This window comes from Mauremys reevesii, linkage group 25, assembly GCF_016161935.1.
Source record: "Mauremys reevesii isolate NIE-2019 linkage group 25, ASM1616193v1, whole genome shotgun sequence".
Taxonomy (NCBI): domain Eukaryota; kingdom Metazoa; phylum Chordata; order Testudines; family Geoemydidae; genus Mauremys; species Mauremys reevesii.
This window is the reverse complement of record NC_052647.1, coordinates 3,098,963-3,116,681: the sequence shown is the minus strand read 5'-3', so window position 1 is coordinate 3,116,681 and position 17,719 is coordinate 3,098,963. Positions and strand designations below refer to the sequence as shown.

The following is a 17,719-nucleotide window of genomic DNA, read 5'->3' as shown; positions in this document are numbered from 1 at the left end:
CATTGCCAGCAGATCAAGGGACATGATCATTCCCCTCTATTCAACACTGGTGAGGCCTCACCTGGAGTACTGCATCCAGTTTTGGCCCCTACACTACAAGGATGTGGACAAATTGGAAAGTCCAGCAGAGGGCAACAAAAATGATTATGGGGCTGGAGCACATGACTTATGAGGAGAGGCTGAGAGAACTGGGATTGTTTAGTCTGCAGAAGAGAAGAATGAGGGGGGATTTGATAGCTGCTTTCAACTACCTGAAAGGGGGTTCCAAAGAGGATGGATCTGAACTGTTCTCAGTGGTAGCAGATGACAGAACAAGGAGTAATGGTCTCAAGTTGCAGTGGGGGAGGTTTAGGTTGGATATTAGGAAAAACTTTTTCACTCAGAGAGTGGTGAAGCACTGGAATGGGTTACCTAGGGAGGTGGTGGAATCTCCTTCCTTAGAGGTTTTTAAGGTCAGGCTTGACAAAGCCCTGGCTGGGATGATTTAGTTGGAAATTGGTCCTGCTTTGAGCAGGGGGTTGGACTAGATGACCTCCTGAGGTCCCTTCCAACCCTGATATTCCATGATTCTATGACATGCATGCCGGCCACTTCCTGGGAGCCATGCAGAGCCAGGCATGGAGCCTGCGTGCCACAGTCAACCAGACTTTTAGCAGCCTGGTCAGCTGTGCTGACCAGAGCCACCAGGATCCCTTTTCGACTGGGAATTCCAGTAGAAAACTGGATGCCTGGCAACCCTAGCTGGGAAAAATGCCCTTCCCTCCTCCCACGATGTGTCGAGCTGGAGGCCAGGCTCCGCAATGAGCTTCAGGCCCTGAGCTTTAAGAGCACTGTTCCCCCACCCTCCTGGGCTGGGCCGAGCCCCCATCTGAGTGGCGGGGGAGGGAAGCGAAGCAGGAGCTGGTGCTGGGGCTGCAAAGTCACTTCTGCCCTGGGGAGAAGTGCCCATCCTACGTGAGCTCCCTGGATCAGGTTGCAGCTCTGGTGCTGGTCACGTGTGTCTCGGAGCCCCTGGAGCAGCTTCCCACGAAGATAGGGTGTTTCTGCAGCAGGCCAGGGGGCAGGGGGAGCACAGCTGGGGAGCGGAGAGGAAGGTGGAAAATAGGGCACGATCCAAACATAATCCTGCAGCATGGATTGGCACCCACCTGGCTCACAGCCATGGCACCCCCAGCGCTCTGCAAGTGTCTCGCTGCGGCCGCACTGCCTTGGACCCCTGGTCTGGCGCCCCTGCAGGCAGTAACCAGATTTTTGGTGTCCGGTCAGTACTTCTGACCGGACACTGTACAGGCCCCCTTGCAACCGGCCTTTCCCGTCGAAAACTGGACCCCTGTCAACCATAGGCGAGAGGCACCAGGGACAGCAGCTGGGGTGGCCTAGAGCGGGCCCAAGTCCCAGCAGCTGGCCAGAATAGCACAGGGGGCTCAGAAGGGGGCACTGTGCTGTAGGGTGGCACAGGGGGCTCAGCAGGGGGCACTGTGTGGCAGGGAGGCACAGGGGGCTCAGCAGGGGGCACTGTGCTGCAGGGTGGCACAGGGGGCTCAGAAGGGGACACTGTGCTCTAGGGTGGCACAGGATGCTCAGCAGAGGGCATTATGCTGTAGGGCAGTGCAGGGGGTGCTGTGCTGTACAGTGACACAGGGGGCTCAGTGGGGGCACTGTTCTGTAGGGTGGCACAGGGGGCTCAGTAGGGGGCACTGTGTCAGGGTGGCACAGGGGGTTTAGTAGGGGGCGCTGTGTCAGGGTGGCATGGGAGTTTAGTAGGGGACGCTGTGTGTCAGGGTGGCACGAGGTCAGCAGGGGGCGCTGTGTGTCAGGGTGGCACAGGGGGATCAGCAGGGGGCACTGTGCTGCAGGGTGGCACAGGGGGATCAGCAGGGGGCACTGTGCTGTAGGGTGGCACAGGGGGTTCAGTAGGGGGCGCTGTGTGTCAGGGTGGCACAGGGGGCTCAGCAGAGGGTACTGTGCTGTAGGGTGGCACAGGGGGTTCAGTAGGGGGCACTGTGTCAGGGTGGCATGGGGGTTCAGTACGGGGTGCTGTCAGGGTGGCACAGGGTCAGCAGGGGGTGCTGTGCTGTACAGTGGCACAGGGGCTCAGCAGGGAGTGCTCTAGGCTGGTGCTGCCAGCTCCCAACGCAGGCAGGTGGGAGGGGGAAGGTCTAGGTCCAGAGAACCTCCAATGTCTTTAGAGCCCATGGGTGTCAAGGACCCTTTTTCAGGGGGCCCCAGAAGCAAGCCAGCCAGCCCCTGGCTGCAGAGCCAGCTTCAAACAAGCACTGCCTATGATATGGGGCAGCTCAGAGATGAGCCACGTGGGCAGAGGGGGCACTGGCTGCAAATGCAGGTACAGCTTGTGGGGTATGGGGGCAGAAGGAGCTGTGAGCAGGTTCCTGGGAGGAAGCAGAGATGTTGCTTCTTGGGCACAGAACTGGACGGACGGGCAGACAGGGATTTCTGAGTATGGTAGCTGGCAACTGCTCTTTGTTCCTCCCCTGCCCAGAGAAACAGGCCCCTTTGTAAATAGCCAAAACCAGACCGAGAATAGACCTGACTCAGAGCAGCAATTCCTGCCCCTAATGGAAACAACCTTGCAAGGCCCCAATAGCTGCAAATCCCTTAGGCCAAAGGGAAAATGCTGGTGGCAGAGTGGGATCCAGTTTCCATAGAGAGAAATTGTAAGCTGGCTTCCTGGCAAACCATGATGGGGAAATCCCTGGGAGGTTTATCTGGCTCAGGTCAATGTCATCATCCAAAGGTGGGTGCCTAGCAGCCAGCTTGGGTGGCCCAGCTCTGATGGTGCTGCAGAACTCTCCCAGAAAAGGGTGCAGTTAGCCAGACCTAGTGTGACAGAGTGGGAATTCGCTCTAATATTTTGTATGAGTACAGTGTGCCTCAGTTTCCCCTATGTACTGCAGAGACCCTGGGATCCAGATGTGACTGACACCAGCTGTCTGGGGCCTGGGCCCAATGGCCAGGAAGAAGGAAACAGTCACTAATTGCCTAGACATTTGGTACCTAGAAACTAAAGACCAGGGAGGGACCCCTCTCTTCAGAAAGCCACCCAGGTTTGCCTGTGAACAAGAACCAAGGACTGAGGAGGGGCCAGGGGGTTGTTAAGTGGGGGCTGCTGGAAGCTCTCCTGTAGTAGGACAAATGCGGGACAGAGAGCTCGGGGCTGACAGACCAAGCTGGACCAGGCTGTAACTTTCTTGTCTACGCTAACCCAGGATTTTCCACACTGCGTTCCAGACAGCTAACAAACCCAACTGCTTTTGTAAGGCTGGCTGAGAGTTAGTGGAGGTGTTGAAGGGGGAGGGTGCACTGCTCCCTTAGGCGGTACATCTCCCAGGTGAACTCTCTGAGGGGAGTGCAGGATGTGAGGCAGGGGTGCTGAAGGCACCGAGGTTTGGTCCAACGAGGCAGTGAAGCCGAGTGGCTCACCCTAGTGAGAGTCAGACCCTCAGGGGGTCAGGCACACTGAAGGGGTCCTCCCCGGGATATGTCCCACAGCACCGGCTCTGGGGATTGACCTGGTGCAAGCCCCTGCTGCATGGTTTGGAGCCAGCCAGCGAGCCGAGCTGGACAGGGAAAGAAGAGATGCTCACCTGGGCTTGCCGAGGACCTGCAGAGACCTGTGATCCTGGCATACCCAGATACCAGAGGACGTCTGGGGCAGACGGGCAGTTGGCTAATTGATGGATGCTCAGCTGGACTCAGACTCGCAGATCCAGCGCCCAGAAGAGAGCTGAGGACACGCTGAGAGGCTGTGGAATGGACCCCAGCTGTTGAATCTCTCTCACTGCAATGCACCAGCAGAGGAAGCAGCTGCTAGCAGGTGGACGGAAGTCGGTGGCCATGAGCTCTGCCCATACGGCACTGGGTCTGATGCAGAGGCTGGACATGGGGACTCGATTCTGGGACATGATGTTATTGACCAGAGAGAAACGTCGTTACATGTGGGTTGTAAAACCAGGGGAATGGGCACTAATGCAAACCCGAAGGGCAGCCATTCAGTGACATCCAGTCTGGGAACTGAGTGGGCATGAAAAGGACTGAGAAATACACATCTGGTCAGGCCACAGCAGCATGAACATCTGGCAAAAGCCCCACCCGCAATTTGGGGTCCAGGGATCAGCCCCCAGCCCCCACTTTCAGTTCAACAGGGACAAGGTGGCATGTTCTGTGCTGTGTTTATGAGCGCTATGCAGGGCCATGACTTCCTGGTCTGGGGCTGCTGCCCCGGGCGTGCAGACGAGTGAACCGCTCCTGGGGCAGAGCAAGGGTGGGGTGAATGGTACTGAAACTGACCCGTCTCAGTGGAAGATCTGGAAGGACAGGTGAGCCCAAGGGCCAGGAACTTCACAACAGCCCAGAGGAAGGAACCGCCCAGGGAAATGGAGCACAGGCCCTGAGCTGGAGAACAAAGGGGCAGGTGTCAGGTTAAGCACTGGCCTTCAGGATCCTGACAAAAGGAAGAAAGGAGAGTAGCAAAATATGGACCCTGGACATTAGAAAAGCAGACTTAGACCAGCCCTCAGTGGTGAAAGAACAGGTTAAGGACTGTTTAGAAAAGCTGGACATGCACAAGTCCATGGGTCCAGATCTAAGGCATGCAAGGGTGCTGAGGGAGTTGGCTGACATGATTGCAGAGGCATTGGCTATTATCTTTGAAAATTTGTGGCGATCGGGAGAAGTCCCGGATGATTGGAAAAAAAACAGTTACCTTTTCCGTAACTGGTGTTCTTCAAGGTGTGGTGCTCATGTCTATTCCACAATAGGTGTGCGTGCTCACCACATGCACCAGTGCCAGAAGTTTTTCCCTTAGCAGTACCCGTAGGAGGAAGCGCCCCCTGTGACCCCTGGAGTGGCGCCTACCTGGTGCAGTAGGGGAGCTGCATGCTCCCCCCACCCTCAGTTCCTTCTTGCCAGACAACTCTGACAGAGGGGAAGGAGGGCAGGATGTGGAATAGACATGAGTAACACATCTCAAAGAACACCAGTTATGGAAAAGGTAACTGTCTTTCTTTCTTTGAGTGACTGCTCATGTGTATTCCACAATAGGTGATTCCAAGCTATATCTGTTGGAGGTGGGTAGGAGTTCACAAGTTCCCAGATGGAGCACAGCCCTGCCGAACCCGGCGTCATCCCTGGGACGATCGCATAGTGCGAGGTGAATGTGTGAACTGAAGACCATGTGGTGGCCCTTCAGATGTCCTGGATGGGGATGTGGACCATGAAGGCAGCCGACAAGGCCTGTGCCCAGATCTAGTGTGCCCTCACAATGGGCGGCGGGAAAACACCCACCAGCTCATTACAGGAACAGATGCACGAAGGGATCCAATTGGAAAGCCACTGAGTGAAAATCAGCTGGCCCCTCGCACTCAGCTGAGGCGATGAACAGTTGCGAGGACTTTCTGAACAGTTTAGTCCACTCGAGGTAGAAAGCCAGAGTCCGCTGCACATCGAGCGTGTGGAGACAGCGTTCCTCACTGGATGCGTGAGGCTTGGGGCAGAGGACCGGTAGAAAAATGTCCTGACCCATGTAGTAGGCGGAGACTACCTTCGGGAGGAACGCTGGCTGTGGGCGGACCTGGACCTTGTCCTTATGAAAGACCATGTACCGCGGCTCGGAGGTCAGGGCCCTGAGCTCCGAGACTCACCTGGCCAACATGATTGCAACCAGAAAGGCCACCTTCCACGAGAGGTGAGACCAGGAGCACATGGCCAGTGGTTCAAATGGGGGCCCCGTGAGATGAGCCAACACCAGGGTCCCACTGCGGGACCGGGGGGTCTAGAATACGAAAAAAGATGGTCCAAACCCTTAAGGAAAATACCGTGTGCCCTTGCACCAGCGGATGGAAGGCTGATATGGCTGCCAGGTGCACCTTAACCGATAAAGGTGCCAGGCCTGGGGCCTCAGGTGGAGGAGGTAATCAAGGATAAGCTGGATCAGGGAGGTCACCAGGGAGACACCCTGGTCCGCTGCCCACCTAGAAAACCGGGACCACTTTGCCAAATAAGCGCGGTGAGTGGAGGCCATCTACTTTCGAGGAGGACACACTGAACCTGGTCCGAGCACCTAACCACTGAGCAGCCACGCTGTGAGGTGAAGAGCTGCTAGGTTGGGATGGAGGAGGCGTCCCTGGTCCAGGCAGAGCGGCAACGGCCACGGCGGAGCTACCGCCAGGCCCGTGAGGGTCCCGTACCAATGCTGCCTGGGCCATGCCAGAGCAATCAGGAGGACCCAGCCCTTGTCCGACTTTATCTTCTCCAGGACCCTGCTGATCAGCAGGAATAGGGGGAAAGGCATACAGAAGCTGGCCTGACCAGGACAGGAGAAAGGCATCGGAGATAGCGCCGCTCCCCAGGCCCTGCCGGAGCAGAACCGGGGGCATCGCCGGTTCTGCCAAGTCACAAATAGATCCACCCGGGGAGTTCCCCACCTTTGGAAGAGCCGGTGGGCCACTTCCGTGTGGAGGGACCACTCGTGTTGTGAGGAAAAGTCCCTGCTCAAGTGATCCACCCTCTTGTTCCGGGCGCCCGGTAGGTGGAAGGCCTTCAGGTGGATGTTGTGGGCTATACAGAAGTCTCACAGCCTGAGGGCTTCGCAGCAGAGGATCGGGCCCCACCTTGCTTGTTGATATAGACTGTCGAGGCCATGTTGTCCGTGAGGACCCTGACTACCTTGCCCTCCAGGTGCAAGCAGAAGGCCATACACGCCAGCCGCACTGCCCTGAGCTCCTTGATGTTTATATGAAGGGTCAGGTCTTGAGCCGACCATAGGCCTTGGGTCCAAAAGTTCCCCACATGGGCCCCCCAACCCAGGTTCGATGCATCGGACACCAGCTCCAACAACGGGCCCCTGTCCCTGAACGGGACCCCTTGGAGCATGTTGTTTGTGGCGGACCACCACCATAGGGAGGTGATCACAGAGTCCAGCATGGTGAGGACCTTGTCCATCCTGTCAGTGGCCTGGGAGAACTTTGAGGCCAACCAGAGCTGGAGGGACCTCATTCTGAGTCTGGCATGATGGACCACGTATGTGCACGCCAACATGTGATCCAAGAGTTGCAGGCAAACCTTGGCTATGGTCACCAGGAACGTTGTGACTGAGTCAATGAGACCTTTCAGGGTCTTGAACCTGTTTGGTGGTAGGGGGTGCTGGCCGACTGTGTGTCCAGGAGCTCCCCGATAAACTGTGTGTGTTGGACCGGGACTAACGTGGACTTGGTGCTGTTTACCAACAGGCTGAAGGCGGTGCACGTGGACAGGAGTGCCACGTGATCCCTCATCTGTGACCGGGAGGTGCCCTTGACAAGTCGAGCGTCCCGATAGGGGAATATCTGGACCCACCGCCATCTGAGGTAGGCAGCTACCACCGACATGCATTTTGTAAACATCCTGGGGGCAAGGACAGACCAAATGGGAGGACCAGGAATTGGTAATGATTCCGTCCCACCATGAAACAGAGGAAGCTCCTGTGCCCCTCAGATATGTGGATGTGGAAGTATGTGTCCTGTAAATCAAGGGCAGCGTACCAGTCCCTGGGATCCAGGGAGGGGATGATGGAGGCCAGGGAGACCATGTGGAATTTGAGCTTCACCATGTACTGATTCAGACCTTGGAGGTCCAGGATGGGCCTGAGCCACCCTTTGCTTTCAGGATAAGGAAATAACGGGAGTAATACCCCTTGCCCATGAACTCCTCAGGCACCGCCTCTATCGCTCCTAGTCCTAGGAGCCGCCCCACCTCCCGTTTGAGCAGAGCTTTGTGCGAAGGGTCCCCCAACAGGGACGGGGGCAGGGGGGTGGTTGGGCGGGGAGGAGGTAAACTGGAGGCTGTAACCCCAGGAGATGGTGTTGAGGACCCATCGGTCCGAGGTCAGCCGCGACCATTCCGGGAGGAAAGCACACAATTGGCTGGAGAAAGGAGGCTTTTTGGGGGGTGGATCCCTGATGAGGACTGGCGGGATGCCCCCGAGCGTCCCATCAAAAACGCCTTTTCCCCGCCTGCTTGCCCTTGGAGGACCCAGGCTGGGGGGCAGGCCGAGACTGCCTCTGAAGGCGCCTCTTATAGTCCCGCTGCTTCTTATGGGCAGCCTCGTACTTTGGGAGGGGGGCCTGGGCAGGAGTCTGCTGCAGCTTGAATTTAGGTTTTGCCGGAGCCAGAACATAGAGGCCCAGAGTCTGGAGGGTCATGTGAGAGTCTTTCATGCCATGCAGCCTTGTATCTGTTTCCTCTGCAAACAGAGCTTTCCCATCAAACGGGAGATCCTGCGTGGAAGACTGTGCCTCACTGGACAGCCCAGAGAGCAGGAGCCATGACGCCTGTCTCATGGACACCGCGGAGGCCATTGATCATGCGGCTGTGTCCGCAGCATCCGAGGCTGCCTGCAGGGACACCCTAGCGGCTGCTGCCCCTTCCTCCGCTAGTGCCTTAAACTCCTACCTATTGCGCTACTGGAGGGAGTCCTCAAACTTAGGCAGGGAGCCCCACAGATTGAATTCATACTGGCCCAGGAGAGCCTGATAGTTCGCCACTCGTAACTGGAAGCTCGAAGACGAATAAATTGTCCTTCCGAAAGAGTCCAGTCTCTGAGAGTCTTTGTTCTTTGGGGTTGGGGCTGGCTGACCCTGCCGTTCCCTGTGGTTGACCAACTCACCACCAAGGAGTTGAGCGCCGGGTGGGTATACAAGTACTTGCGTTCCGCCTTTTTAGAGATGGGGGCCAGCGAGGCGGGTGTTTGCCACAGGACACTTGAAATCTTAGCCACCCCTTCATGGAGAGGCAAGGCCACCCTACCCAGTGCCAATGGGGACAACACGTTAAACAGGGAGTCCGAGGGCTCCTCCATCTCCTCTGCCTGGAGGTGTAGGCTCGTTGCCACTCTCTTTAAGAGTTCTTGGTAGGCCCTGAAGTCCTCCTGCAGGACGGAGGGGGGCAGGGCCGCAATCACAATCACCGCCTCCGGGCGGGACGAAGAGGCTGGTGCAGTGCTCTGGGTGTCGGCCAGCACCGGAGGGTCCACCGCCTGGTTGGACTCCGGGCACGGTGCTGAGGACGTACGTCCCACCAACTCCTTTCTCAGGGTCTGGAGAGGGAGGCCGATGGTGCTTCTGAAGCTCTGGCCCCTGAGCGAGCTCCCACTGGGGGCTGCATTGAGGCCACGGTGCCTACTAGTACCATTCAGCCGGCCAGCTGTCCGGGTTGGCTGGCCTGGCCCATCGAAGGATGGCGTAAGCTCCACTGCTGTCTCTGGACCGGGAGGAGCGGTGGTGCCAGCATCTATGATGGTCACGGGACTGCCATCTCCACATGGAGGACCGGTACTGATGGTAATAGCTGCTCCGCGAATGGCCTCAATGGGCAGACCCGCGACGGCGAGACGATGGCAATCGACGCCCAGGGCTGCAATGTCTTGGTGGAGACTTGGAGTGGGAGTCCGAGCGGGAATGGCCTGCCCACTTCACCCCACTCTCCTGCTGGACCTGAACGCCAGCACTTACAGCCGCGAGTATGGACATGGCCACCCAGGGCTGCCCCAAGCGCTGAGAACAGGGCTGTGGAAACTGAGGCCGGAAGAGTTGTGACAGGCATGAATTCCCCATCAGGACAGATCGAGCCATGTCCATCCCAGTTTGCGGACTCCACCGAAACAACAGAGGTGCAGCAGGTGCCCGTTGAAGGTGGCCCCTCCCGGCAGCTGCCCAGGAATCAGGGAGGGGAAGCGCTGAGGATTTGGGCTGGGTTGTGACTTGTCCTGACACATCCTGGTGAGATGCAAATCGTTCAGCTGGTCTCGCCCATTTGTCTCTTCTCTGTTGGGGCTGCATCCCCCTGGGGGACAGCGTGTCAGATCCCCAGAGATGCTGGGCAGAGTGGAGACAGGGTGTATCACACTGAAAGGGCTAGCGGCTTTGAACCCAGGACAATCACAGTCTCCTGAAAGCCAACAGCTGCCATGCCCCCCCTCCAGGCTGCCCAGCGGGTGCCTGGCTGCAAGCAGCTCTCGTATTCTGGGGCTCGCTGGTGCTGCACTCGCACCCAGGAAGGCTGGGGCACAGCCCAGGGTTCTGAGTCCTCTCTGCTTGTACCCCAAGGCCTTGGGGGGAAACAGCTCTGCCCGGCTGGGCATGCAGGTGGAACCGTGGGAAGACCCTAGAGGACGATAAGCAGGCAAGGGGGTTAGTGTTTCCCCACTGCAAGGCGGGCGCGTTCCAAGTGAAAGCCTCCTTCCAGCCCCACAGGGACCAGGCACCTCGGGGTGAAAGCACAACTGTGCAAGAGCTGCAAGCAGGGGGGGCACCCATGGCAGGTCAATGCTGAGCCAGGGCAAGGGGCTGGGAGATGGGGTGCGGCAGGGAGGCAGAGCTCCAGCCCCTGGGGAAGCGCAGAGAGAACATTTGGGCACAGAGCTCGTGCGGGGGGGTGGACGTGGGCATTTCTGCCAGCTGCTCTTTGTCCTCCTGGAGTGCGCAGCCATGACTCTCCCCCAGGGCCCCACCGCTCAACCACAGCACTTCAGGCCACAGACAACTGCTAGGAGCCCCCGGCAGAGGCCCAGGTGCCACTGCCACTGCGGCTATGAACTGCTCAGCGGGGACCAGCCCAGGGAAACAGGCTGCAATAACCAACCAAGATCAGCCCAGGACTGGAGCTGACCCAGAGCAGCCGCTCCACCCCAAGCCAGAGCCACGGCAAGGCCCTGGGTATGGCAAACGGCGCACGTAGGGGGGTGGGGGAACAGGCACACAGAATGGGGCAGAGACAGATTCCTTGTTAACTACAGCTTTATTAGGTGCAGTGGGGCCGGTCTCTGTACAGCGGGTCTCAGGGGGATAGGGGCAGGGTGGGCTCTGTACAGCGGATCCCAGGGGGATAGGGGCAGGGATGGGGGCCCCTGTACACCAGGTCCCAGGGGGGTTAGGTGCAGGGGCAGGCTCTGCAGTGGGTCCCAGCAGGGTTATGTGTGGGGGCAGGGATGGGGGTGAGGGCCCCTGTACAGGAGGTCCCGGGGGAGTCGGGGGCGGGGCTGGCTCTGCACAGCGGGTCCCGGGGGCGGGGCCGGCTCTGCACAGCGGGTCCCAGGGGGCGTGGGGGCAGGGACGGGTGAGGGCCCCGGTACCGCACGTCCCAGGGAGGTTAGGCACAGGGCCAAGCTCTGTACAGCGGCACCCAGTTGGTTCAAAGCTACTTGATTTAAACAGGGATTTAAAAAATAGTTTAAAAATGAGCTACACATCGTCTATGCTACAGCGGGTGGCAGGAGCTGTGCCCGGCCACCGGGCTCCTCCCCAGCCCCTGCTCCCAGAGCCAGTGACAGGCGAGCCATGTGGGGAATGTACAGAGGGGACGGAGCCCAGCTGGCTGTCAGTTCGCTGCCTGGCATCGTACCGCGGATGGGGCCCCTGGTGGGAGGCCAAGCTGCCATTGTGGGGCAGAGGGGGTGGGATCAGCCATGGAGGACAGGTGCCGCCTATCCCAATCAGCTGTGCCCAGGGTGGGGGTGGCAGTGGTGCCACGGGGGAGGCAGACACCAAGAGCAGCTGGCAGCCCCCCACCGCTGGCCAGAGCCCCCCACCAGACAGGCCCCACTTAAGCAGCGGCGTCTCCAAGGAATAAATTAACCTGGAATGTGATGAAGTGCCAAGAAACAGGACAGGAAGGGCGGGGGACCTGGGGGGGCTCAGCCCCAGGCAGGGAGCTCTGGGCAGTGGGGGGCTCAGTCCCCCTGCATTGCGGAGGGCCCTGAGCAGGGGGGCTGGGAGTGGGGGCTCAGCCCCCCGCATTGCGGGGGGTGGGGTGGGGGCTGTGCCCCGGGCAGCAGCCACAGGCTAGCGCCGCATACGCAGTACACAATTACAGTGAGCGGGCTCCTCCCCAACGTGGGGGGCACGCTGCCCACCAAGCAACAGTGGGGGGAGGGGGGAGGCCAGGGATCACCCTCCCCACCCTGCAGCCCCACCCCTGCCTATGGTGCTTTAGCAACACCTACTGGACACTTTACATATAATATTTTGTAAAAATAAAGCGCTTGTTTAAATGACTTTTTTTTTCTATACAAAAGACTTTTTTTAAAAAAAGACAAACACCCCCCACCGGGGAGATGGGGGGTCAGGGCATAGCTAGAGCCCCCCCCCCGTGGCAGTTGTGGGGGAGCCCACAGCCCCCACCCACAGAGAGAGGGATCTTTTCCTTTTTACATTTGACATTTTTCTTATAAAAAAAAAACACAAAGGGGGGGTGTCCCCAGGAGGCAGGGCCCGGGGGTGAGTGAGGGGCTCCTCCAGGACGGGGGTCAGGGGGCCAGGGGGAGGGGCTTGGGGCCCTGGTTCCCTCCCCCCTGCCCTCACGCAAACACCTGCATCTTGGTGGGCTGGTCGGGCAGGTGGGAGAGGGTCTGAGGGGGCCCCAGCACGGCCGGGCTGGGGGTGGACTCGGACCAGTCGGACAGTGAGTGAGGCGAGGGGCTGGCCCATTGCTCGGGGGACTCGGGCGAGGGCGTCAGGTAGGGGTGCTCGCTGCGCAGGTGCAGGTAGTGCTTGGGGGTGCCGTCCTGGCCGGGGGTGTAGCTGTGCTGCGAGGGGGGTGTGGGGTAATCTTCTGCTCCCTGCCCACTGGGTGCCTTGTAATACTGGGGAGGCGGTGGGGGGCCAGGGCGTGCACCCCCCTGCCCCTCCTTGGGCGAGATGGGCTGGCTGGCACGGCCCAGGGTGGGTGCCGCAGGGGGCGGCGGGGGCATGGGCTGCCCAGGGGTGGGTGCCGGTGGGGTCTGCTCCTTGGCAGGGCTGGGGGCAGCCAGCACCTGGGAGCTGTGCACCATGGCCAGGTGGTTGGGCAGCAGCAGCCCCTGCGGGAAGGGCTGGGCCGGCTGGTGCAGGTTGGGGTGGGAGGCAGCCGGATGCACCACCCCGATGACTGGGTTGCACTGGGAGGTGGGGACACGAGTGTGCCAGTCGAAGGGCACCGCCACCGGGCTCACCATGCCCAGGCTGAGCCCCACGCAGCCAGGCTGCCGTGGCAGCGAAGGCATGGAGACCCGGTTCATGGAGAGGATGGTGCTTTGGGCCGATGCCACCTCGCCCAGGTCGCTGAGCCGCGCCAGGCTGACAGCAAAGGGCCCGTCCATCAGGCCATGCACCATGGGCGTGGAGCCCACCGACATGGAGGAGCTGGCTGGGTGGAAGACGCCAGGCGAGGCCAGGACGGGCGAGGTGGGGTTGGCCACATAGGGAGAGTCCAGCGAGTCGACGGGCGACAGGGTGACTGAGCTCTCCAGCAGGGAGCCCTGGCACTCCAAGCTCAGCTTCTTGCTGCGCCCCTTGGCCTCCTTGGCCAGGCTGGCACTGCTGCCTGCCCCTGCCGTGTTCTTGGCGCTGGGCCGCCGGCTCTTCTTGCCCTGCGGCGTGGGCTTGAGGCTGGGCAGGAAACTGTTGGGAGGGCACATAAGCGGGGACATGGTGTGGCCGGGGGGCAGCGCCCCCTGCGGGCTGCGCACCGTGTTGTACTCATCCAGCAGGCGCACAATGTCGTGGTGCATCCGCTCCTGGGCGATGTCCCGCGGTAGCCGGTCCATGTGGTCTGTGATCTCCCGGTTGGCAAAGTGATCCAGCAGGATCTTGGCTGCCTCGTAGCTGCCCTCCCGAGCGGCCAGGAACAGCGGGGTCTCCTCCTGGGGGGGGGACAGCGGGGCTCAGACTGTGCTGAGGGGGCTGCCCCCATCCCTGGAGCACTGGGAACGCCAGGGCAGGGGTGGGAGATGCCCACAGCCCTCTGTGCTGGGGCTTTAGAGCTAGGGTCGGGCCCTGGGCACACGGGGCTCCCCCTCCCCAGCACAGGAGCAGCACGTCCTGGTGCTCGGCCCAGAGGCTCCAGGAAGAAGGCACAGTGGGGGCCCCAGTTGTGGGTGGGGCCTGCGGGGTGAACAACAGCCAGGCCTCGCTCGCCTGCCCATCCCGCCCGCCGCTCACCTTGCTGTCCTGCATGTCCTTGTTGGCCCCATTCTTCAGCAGCGCGATCGTGGCCTCCACGTTGTTCACGGCCGCGGCCCAGTGCAGCGCAGATTTACCTGGGGGAACCAAGCCGTGAGGGGGGGCCCTCTGCTGGTCCATCCCCCCGCTGCCCCTCAGTCCTAACCTGCAGGCCTGCTAGCCCAGCCCTAGGCTCCCCCCTCCCCTCACAGCTCTGCCAGTGCCCCTCAGTCCCAACCCGCAGCCCCCTGCTCCTGCCCAGCTCTACTGGTGCCCCTCAGTCCCTATGCGCAGCCCCTGGCTAGCCCAGCCCTGGGCTCCTCCCCCTGCACAGCCCCTCCCAAATCCTCACAGGTTGGCAGTGCCCTCCCATGTCACCAAGCCCCCACAGTGGGCTCATGCTGGGGGTGGAGAGCTGAGCCCCTATACCCACAGCCAGGCCCTTCCCCAGGGGAAGCTGGGGGTGGGCCTCAGCAGAGACCCCCGATGGCGGGAAGCCGCCCCATACCCAGCTCATCCACAGCGTTGACGTCTGCGTGGCAGGCAATGAGCTCCTCCACCATCCCCTCCACGGCCAGCCGGGCAGCCAGGATCAGTGCCGTGGAGCCATCCACCATGCGGGCATCCAGGTCCGTGGAGCGGTTCCGGATCAGGATCTGCCGGGCAGGGCTGTTGTGAGCCACACCCGGGGAAACCCTGCCCAGCCCAGTTCTCCCAGCATGGGCACAGCCAGGGGCCCTCGGAGCCCTCCCAGTGTGGGCAGGGTGGGAGCTCTCCAGGGGGTTGTTCTAGCAAGGGTCGGGTTGCCCAGGGGCTTGGCCAAGGATGGGGGGAGGGAAGACAACATCGTGGGGGAGCTCTGGTGGAGAGTGAGCAACTGGGGCCTGTCCCAGGTGGGTGAGGGAAGGCAGGAGCTCACCTGGAAGATGCCCTGGGCGTTGGTGGACCCACAGGGTGGGTGGGGGATGAGGTCTCACCTGGAAGGCCCTGGGTGTCGGCATCATGGATGGGGTCTCACCTGGAAGACGCCCTGGGCGTCGGCATCACGGTGGGGGGATAGGGTCTCACCTGGAAGACGCCCTGGGCGTCGGCAGTCACCGCGGCGTGCAGCGGCGTGCGGCCCGTGTTGTCCTGGGCATTGGTGTCAGCACCGGCGTCCAGCAGGCGCTTGGCGGCGTCAGCCCGGGCGTAGCGGGCAGCCAAGTGCAGCGCAGTCTCACCCGTGCGGTCCGTCTGGGCACTCAGGTTGGCGCCCTGGCAGATGAGGTCCGAGATGATGTTGGCTGAGGAGTCGTCAGCCTCATCCTCCTCAGCCAGGTCGGTCTCCACACCACCCCCGCAGAACGAGGCCAGCATGAGCGGAGTGAAGCCATCTGCAAGGAGAGCCGCCACCAAGGGGTTAACTGGGGGCTGCCCCAGGGGCTCCAGCATGAGAGACCACAACTCCCAGCATGCTGTGTGGCTGAACTGGGACAGTGGTGCATGCTGGGGCTTGTGGTCAGCTGCCTATGCGGGGAACTACTACTCCATCCAAAGTTCCTCAGTGATGCTACTTCTCCCAGGGTGCAGCATGCCTGAACTGCATGCTGGGAGCTGTAGTCCCTGAGATGGAGCCATGCCCCCTTACCTGGCCCCCTGACATTGACGTCCATGCAGTCGGTGTCGAACTCGCCCTGGGGTGGTGTCAGGGCCATGGATGGCGGCATGCGGATGTCAGCTGCCACCAGGTGATGCTGTGTCCACTGGCGGCAGTCCACAGGGTCCTCTGAGTCCCCGCCCGGCTCCTCCACCTGGGGGAGAGCACAACCAATCACAGAGCTGGTAGATCCTGCCCCAGCCCTGCCACGGACTCCCATTTCCCCCATTGTCTCCACCTCCCCAAGGTTATGGGTTATGACCCTATGCGGCTCTCAGCAAGGGGCTAAGTGCAGCACCTGGGATTCATCAGGACACCCCCACCCCGGCACATCACTGAGCCCCGCACTCCTCCTCCCCCACGTCACCGAGCCCAGCGCTCATCACTCATCTGGCCCACAGCAAGCCAGAGCTCGCTGCTGGTCCACAGGTGTTGGTACCTTGAGTCTCTTGGCCTCCGGGCACTCTGCATCCATCCAGTCATCTGAGTGTTCCCCCATCAGGCTTTCGCCTTTGCTGATGTTCCTGGAGGGAAGCCCAGAGCTTAGACCCCAGCCCCTGCCACACAGCCCCTGCCTTCCACCCCACCCACCCAGGGTTTCAGGGGGCCACTCTCAGGACATCCCCCCTGCACAAGGCACTGGGCAGCCATGGGGCGTGCAGGCAGAGATGGTCTGCACGCTGCCCCCTGGTGGTGGTAGTAGTGGTGGGGGCCTGCAGCAGGTAAAATCCCCCATGCTACTGCAGAGAGTGGGGATCCCCCGGGCTCCAGGCCTGGGTGTGGGGAGCAGGCTGTGGGCTTGGCCCCGTGAGGGCAAGTCCCATACTTCATGCCCAAGGCGTCCTGGCCCACGGGCTCCCGCCGGTTCTTGTTGCTGTTCTCCTTCTTCAGGCTGAAGCCCTCCGGGAACCAGAGCGTGCTGTGCTCCCGCTTCCGCCGCGCCACCAGCACCCCCAGCACCAGGATCACCAGCAGGATCACGGCCGCTGCCACCACCACCAGGGGCACCAGGGGCACGGAGTCCGGGGACTTCGGCTGCAGCTTGTCACCTGCAGGAGTGGACCGGAGTCAGACCCTGCCTCTTGATACCCCGCCCCCACTCACCCCACCCCATCCTGAGACTCCACCCCTCCCACTCACTCCGCCCCCTCCCAATACCCCACCCCCTTTCACTCACCCCACCCTCTCTTGAGAGCCCTGCCCCCAAACTCCACCCCCTGGCCCCGGCCCCACCTGCACTCACTGTGCACAGCCTTGATGGGGTAGGGGAACTCCAGGCGCTCGACAGCGGCCAGTGCAGCCAGGTAGTCGGCCGCGCTGCGCGCATCAGGGAAGCATTTGTCTGAGGCCTGGACGCAGAGGCGGTTGTCAATCTCCAGGGTGACCACAGAGCTGGGGCAGGGAGGGGGACAGTTACCAGTGGCCTCGCCCACAGTGGTGCCAAGGCCCAGACTGTAGGGGGCCTGGGCACCCCTTGCCCCACATGGAGCCCTGGTGCAAGGCTGGTTCAGCACTCCCTGCAGCAAGGGCTGTGCACGTCCCAGAGCAGGCGTGGCCCAGGGACGGGAGCTTGGTCCCATGGACCATGTGGTCTCTGCCAGGCTGCCAGCAGCTGCTTAGCACCATTGTGCTCTCCCTGTCCCTACCCACTCCCATCTGGGTCCCAGGGCCGGGCAGGAGGCAAGGCCCCTGGATGCTGCCCCCAGAGCCCTTGCTGCCGTCTGAGAGCACAGGGAGCGGGTGACAGGCACCAGCTGAGCCACCCCAAGACCCGCATCAGAGCGGGTGGTGAACCCAATTGCTGATTGAAGGCAGCTGCATGACACCTCTGGGAGCAAAGGGCTGTGTCGTGGTGCAAGTCAACAGACAACTTCCTAGTGCCTGCCCCAGGACTGGCTCCCTCCACCGGCACTGGCTCCTACTCCCAGTGCCAGCCCCACAAAGCGCTAACCAGCCCCATCTTGGCACCATCCCCCTGTACCAGCCCCCTAAGGTCAGGATCCCAGGCCCTTGGCTCCCTCCCCCGCTGCAGCCCATGGGGCTACATCTTCCCCCCTCCCCCCATGGCTCACAGGGCTGTCTCTCTCCCCCACTCCCCGGCTGTGGCCCACAG

At 61.2% G+C, this 17,719-nt stretch overlaps 1 protein-coding gene and 1 long non-coding RNA gene across 3 annotated transcripts in view; one reads left to right on the top strand and one right to left on the bottom strand.

Annotated features, from left to right (window-relative positions):
* Positions 1-4,952: 4,952 nt before the first annotated feature.
* Positions 4,953-8,441, top strand: LOC120390783. The gene is made up of 3 exons (XR_005591143.1): positions 4,953-5,011; positions 7,255-7,364; positions 8,250-8,441. It is a non-coding gene; the product is annotated as an uncharacterized LOC120390783 (long non-coding RNA).
* A 2,338-nt stretch (positions 8,442-10,779) lies between these two features.
* The window catches only part of NOTCH3 (notch receptor 3), a 49,454-nt gene continuing 42,514 nt past the window's right edge, over positions 10,780-17,719 (bottom strand). For both annotated transcript variants that reach the window (XM_039514477.1, XM_039514478.1), the window contains 8 exons: positions 16,850-16,998; positions 16,433-16,655; positions 16,046-16,130; positions 15,598-15,760; positions 15,039-15,343; positions 14,479-14,626; positions 13,971-14,068; positions 10,780-13,672 (listed from right to left, as the gene is read on the bottom strand). In XM_039514477.1, the coding sequence (XP_039370411.1) occupies positions 12,350-13,672; positions 13,971-14,068; positions 14,479-14,626; positions 15,039-15,343; positions 15,598-15,760; positions 16,046-16,130; positions 16,433-16,655; positions 16,850-16,998 (2,494 nt within the window). In that variant the 3' untranslated portion in view covers positions 10,780-12,349. The remainder of the gene's footprint in view (positions 13,673-13,970; positions 14,069-14,478; positions 14,627-15,038; positions 15,344-15,597; positions 15,761-16,045; positions 16,131-16,432; positions 16,656-16,849; positions 16,999-17,719) is intronic.